This window comes from Gobio gobio (genome assembly GCF_949357685.1).
Source record: "Gobio gobio genome assembly, chromosome: 4".
Lineage (NCBI taxonomy): Eukaryota > Metazoa > Chordata > Actinopteri > Cypriniformes > Gobionidae > Gobio > Gobio gobio.
In genome coordinates, this window is record NC_137100.1 from 13,050,924 (window position 1) to 13,056,923 (window position 6,000).

At 36.8% G+C, this 6,000-nt stretch overlaps 1 protein-coding gene across 1 annotated transcript; it reads left to right on the top strand.

Annotated features, from left to right (window-relative positions):
- Positions 1-48: 48 nt before the first annotated feature.
- Positions 49-2,591, top strand: mis12 (MIS12 kinetochore complex component). Its single transcript, XM_079815032.1, has 2 exons — positions 49-75; positions 1,316-2,591. Exons 1-2 carry the CDS (start codon positions 60-62, stop codon positions 1,951-1,953), a joined length of 654 nt encoding a protein of 217 aa, XP_079671158.1. The 5' UTR covers positions 49-59; the 3' UTR covers positions 1,954-2,591.
- The last annotated feature ends 3,409 nt before the right edge of the window (positions 2,592-6,000 follow it).

The window sequence follows — 6,000 nt, forward strand, 5'->3', positions numbered from 1 at the left end:
CAGTCGCAATTTCACTGAGTGACGCATGAAGAAGGTTGAACTGCGCGCGGGCTGTAGAGATGGCAGAGAGCGGAGGTAAAACACGATTGGGGTTTTCAAACCTCTTTAATTCTCGAACAACATATACAATATCAACAGTATAACAAATAACGGAACGTTTATTTATGTTTCTTCATCTGTAACTCTTGGGTGTTAGAAAATATGTATTCATTTTTACATGTAGATAACTGTTGTTGTTATAGTTTAATACGGCTAGATCTGGCATATGAAAGTCTCGGTTACACTTTATTTTACGGTGTAACGTTAATTGTTACAGTGTAATTATATATATAAGTACTTAGTTGCATGTAATTATGCATAATTTACTATTACTATGGTAAGAACATGTAACAAGGATGCTGTAAAATAAAGTGTTACTGAAGTCTCTTATGCTCATCAAGACTGCATTTTTTGATTAAAAAAAATACATAAACATTATTCAAATACATTAACATTACATATTGTGAAATATCACAATTTAAAATAATGGTTTACTTTAAAATATAATTTATTTCTGTGATTCAAAGCCGTATTTTCAGCATAATTTCTCCAGTCTTCAGTGTCACGCGATCCCTCAGAAATCATTCTAATATGCTGATTTAATACTCAGTTATTATCAATTTTGGAAACAGTTGTCCTGCTAAATATTTTTTTATTTTTTAGGATTCAATGATGATTAAAAAGTTAAAAAGAACAGCATTTATTCAAAATAGAATACATTATAAATATTCACTTTTTATCAATTTGACACATCCTTGCTAAATAAAATTAGAAAAAAAAGAACGAAAAACTTTTTAACTTTTGAAAGGTAGTGTATATTGTTACAAAAGATTTCTATACTGAATAAATGCTGTTCTTTTTTTACTCATTTTCTTTTTTTATTCATCAAAGAATCCTGAAAAAGTATCATAGGTTATAAAAATATTAAGCAGCACAAATGTTTCCAACATTGATAGTAAATCAGCATATTAGTTTGAAGACTAGAGTAATGATGCTGAAAATTCAGCTTTACCATCACAGAAATAAATTATATTTTAAAGTATATGAAAATAGAAAACTATTATTTTAAATTGTAATAATATTTCACAATATTACTGTTGTTTCTGTATTTTTGATCAAATGAATACAGGCTTGATGAGCAGACACTACTTTCAAAAACATAAAAAATAGTAATGTTTCCAAACTTTTGACATGTTTGCATATATGTATATTGTAATATATTGTATATGTATATTGGTTTCCAGTAACTTCTCTTAACAATCTCTTATCACTGTAGTTTCAGTGGGATCTGAATCCCTCCAGCTGTATGAAGCACAGTTCTTCGGCTTCACCCCGGAGACCTGCACATTACGAGTTTGTGATGCCTTTCGAGACTCCCTTAATCACATATTGGTCGCTGTTGAGTCTGTGTTTGTGAAAAGATTGTGTCCAGGCCATGATCCGCCAGCAGAGCTGCGACTGACCGCTCGAGAGAGCACCCAAAAACTGCGACAGTTTTTACAGGACCGTTTCGAAGTCATGTTTCAGCGCATGAAGGGGATGCTGATGGACCGCGTCCTCTCCATTCCTCACAACGTCCTACTGCCCGATGACCAGCTGCACCAGAAGTACCCAGAAGGCAAAGAGGAGCTCATTAAACTGCAGGACTCCATTGCAAAACTTCTACAGGCTTATGAAGCCGAGGTGTGCGCCAAGCAAGCGCTCCTCGCTGAGCTCGAGGAGCAGAAAGAAACGCAGAAACAGCTAGATGAAGTGCTGAGATGGATCGAGGAACTGCGTCTTTCGTGGAGGCGAGAGGGAATGGGAAGTGTCCAAGACAGCGTCCGACACATGATGGAGGCTGTTGGACAACTGCAGGACGTTTTAGGAAAGATTAGCAAGCAAAATAAAGGACTGGATGAAGTTTGTATGTAACATTTGAGATCTCCATACCACAAGAGCTGGGGTGTAAGAGCATGATCCATACACCAGGGGGAGACGGTGCACAATCTATTCGGTACAACTACATTAACGTACCACGATCCGTCCAGCTTCAAAGCAATACATTTGTAATCAGGCGATTTTCCTCCAACATTTGAAATGCAGTCCATCTCTCCTTCCTCAAAGTCACTGGTTTTTCTCATTTACGATTCCGTGCCTTTGATGTTCAGTACAGTGAGATCTGCATTAGATTAGCCCAAATGTCCCACAGGCCCAAACTGATGTGTCCAACAGCCTGGTTGGCTTTACACTTACAGCAAGCTTTATGTTTTCTGAGGAGATATTTTAAGGTCTTTCCCTTGATGTTCAGAGGAGAAAGATTTCAAGTTCATATTGTCTTGTACAGGACCTCGTCACCACCACAGGAAAACCTAAAGTTTGTACATAGTCTCAATCTTAAATACAGTACTTGGATTGAGTTGCAGCGTGAAAGTGTCAATTTGGACAGCAAACATTAGAAAGAAATGTAATCGACTAATATACTTGTTTTATCCACAACTGTAAATAAAAGTGATTTTTGTGTTTGTATTGTGATGTATTTTCCTCTGCACTAATAAAATCAGTATATACGGAAACATTTATTTGTTTTATTATATTTATAATTTTTCTTTTTTTGCAAATAAGTTGCATTGCCATGCTGCACATGTCCTGGTAAATTCTTCATCAGTATTATTTTGTGAAAATATATACACTTAAATAAGCTAAATTGTTATTATTTACTCATTCTCATGTTGTTCCAAAACTTTTTATTTTTTTCTTCCATGGAACATGCAAGAATTTTGAAGATTTTTTAAGCAACTGTTCCATAATGAAATAAAAAATGCAAAAGATTTTGTAATGACATGAAGGTGAAAAAATAGTGTCAGAATTTACATTTTTGATTGAATAATTCTCTTCATACCTGTTTTATGTTGAGATACTATATACACCGATCAGGAATAACATTATGACCACTGACAGGTGTATTGAATAACACTGATTATCTCAGCATCTGTGATATATTAGGCAGCAAGTAAACATTTTGTCCTCAAAGTTGATGTGTTAAAAGCAGGAAAAATGGGCAAGCGTAAGGATTTGAGCGAGTTTGACAAGTGCCAAATTGTGATGGCTAGACGACTGTCAGAGCATCTCCAAAACTGCAGCTCTTGTGGGGTGTTCCTGGTCTGCAGTGGTCAGTATCTATCAAAAGTGGTCCAAGGAAAGAACAGTGGTGAACCGGTGACAGGGTCATGGATTAGCTGTTAATTCTGGTAAAGTCACGAGTCTCGTGCTGCCTGTCTGCCTGAGAGAGACATTCGTGGAGAAATCAAAACAAATGAACATAACAGCACTAAACTCACAGAAGAAACATACTAAGGCAAAAAAATTAGCTTTATTTATAACTTATGATATTGTTAATAACACGAGTCGACTTAGGGAGTTGTTATTATGCAGAATATTATCAAGATTGCAAACTAAAACAACCCTGTTTCATACTTGTTTTCTCAGAATGTATATTAGATCCAAGTACATTTGGTGTTATTTAGGTTTTGTATATTTCATTGTATTTTATCTGTGTGTTTATTTCTCCTTTTTCCATTACATTTAGAAAGTGAAAAAAAAAGTCAGTGGATGACACATTCAAGTACACATATTTTCTCAGGTAAGGCCATTTTTCATGTTTTAAGAATTGTTAGAAATCAATAGAATAAAGATGCGTAAGATTTTTTTGGGTGTGTTCACCTTATGATGTAAACCACTTCAACGTCATTAATGCGAGATGGAAATCCTAAAGGACAATGCTATTCTCATGTAAAAATGAATCGTAGCACTGGTTTTGCTGGAGGGCATGCACCTAAACAAGGGCTGAGAGAGACAGACACAGTGAAGGGTTGGGTGGATGAGAGGAGGGAGGCCCCCGCAACCTGCCCGGCTCCACGTCTGCCTCTTTCATCACTCATTAAAGACGTATCCAGAGCAGCTGGGGCCATCCACAAAAAGTCATGCTGGATGGAGGCGTCACAATCCGGACAGCCTGCCCTCAATCCCCCCTGCCAAGTCAGATTAGCAGGGTCTACCAATAAAGACCCCTTATCTCCACACACCCACGCACTGACAAGCTGGAGTCAGAAAGCCCTGCTTGAGCCTGAAGATACTGAGGTGATGAGTTATGAGAGAACAGCAGAGTGGAACCAAGCTAAATTTAATAAGGTTACAGCAGAGGTCTCCTGATTAAGAGACAGATTGACTACATTTGCACGCAACGAAACCAACGGATGGTATATCTGTAATGTCACGAAACACTGAAAGATTGTATTTATGTTAACCTTGACCAACAGTGTTATTTGAGAAGCTAATACTGTTGGTTGCCAAGCTACAAGCTAAGCATAATTTGAAGCATTTCAACTTTAAACATTCTAAAGTTTTGAAAATGGATTTTATTTTTGTGCGTGTGTATATAGGCTATATATATATATATATATATATATATATATATATATATATATATATATATATATATATATATATATATATATATATATATATATATATATATATATATATATTATATATATATATATATATATATATATATATATGTATATATTGTGAGAGTATATATTGCTATATTATGAGAGTCGAGTCATTAGAATTAAAGGGTTAGTTCACCCAAAAATGAAAATTCTGTCATTTATTACTTACCCTCATGTCGTTCGACACCCGTAAGACGTCCGTTCATCTTCGGAACACAAATGAAGATATTTTAGTTGAAATCTGATGGCTCTGAAAGGCCTCCATTGGCACAATGCACGGTTCACTCTCAAGACCCTTAAAAGGTACTAAAGACGTCGTTACAAAGTCCATCTCACTACAGTGGTTCTAAAATAACTTTACGAATCGGCGAAAATAGTTTTTGTGCGCAAAAAACCCCTAAATAACGACTTATATAGTGATGACGATTTCAAAACACGGCCTCATGAAGCTTCGAAGCGTTATGAATCAGTGAGTCAAATCATGATTCGGATTGCGTGTCAAACCGCCAAACTGCTGAAATTTGGCGATCCAAACTGCTCATTCGACTCACTGATTCACTCAAATGCATACTCATAACGTCATATACATCCTCACACTAGCGGTGAATCGGCACGAAATAAACCCATAATACAGAATTAATGAATAAAGGATAAACACAATAACACAACATACTGTCTGTGGTTCGGCGGCCGGCGGGAGATGTGACGGTCCCGGATCCGGCGGGAGATGTGACGGCGGTCCCGGATCCGTCAGAGATGTAGCTCGGAGAAAACGTGAACTGTGCACCGTGGCGTGAGTCTTGTAAGTTACCAAATCAGTCACGATGAGAAACCGCTAACGTTATATCACATAACTTAGTGTGAACGGATATTAACGAGTGTGACTTTTCCTGACGGTCAAGCCTATAAGTTTCTGTTATTGGTAAGTAAATCAATAACTTACTAGATGACAATGTTACCAGCTTTGCTATTGCCTGAGACATGCTAATAATCAGTACAGTGTGATCTGAGCACAGTGATCATATCGTTAGCTAGCTTTATCTAGCTAACACTGGTCTCTCCGAGACACCTGCTGCTGTTCTCCACTGTTTCTCCTCACATAAATACTCAATCTGTCTCCTGTAATCGTTGTTCTGTCTAATCCTGGTCTGTCCCTAATTGTGTGTCATAATTGTATGGCTGTGGTCTGCCATATGAGTATTAATAAACATTTATAATGTCCTCAGCGTCCGAGCTGTCATTGCGATCCATTGTTTTCCTATCGTTGAGATTCACCGCACTCCCTCTCGTTATGTCACGTCCGGTTTTGGCATTTTTAGATGCGGAAGTAAAATTTTCTCACAAAAACGACTCCAAAAGCCTTATTAGTGTATTTTAAAGTATATTTTAAAGAAAATCTAGTTCCTACATTATTTTTCTATACATTGACTCACTGGAGTCTCTAACCTGCAATATGCCCTTTAATCTC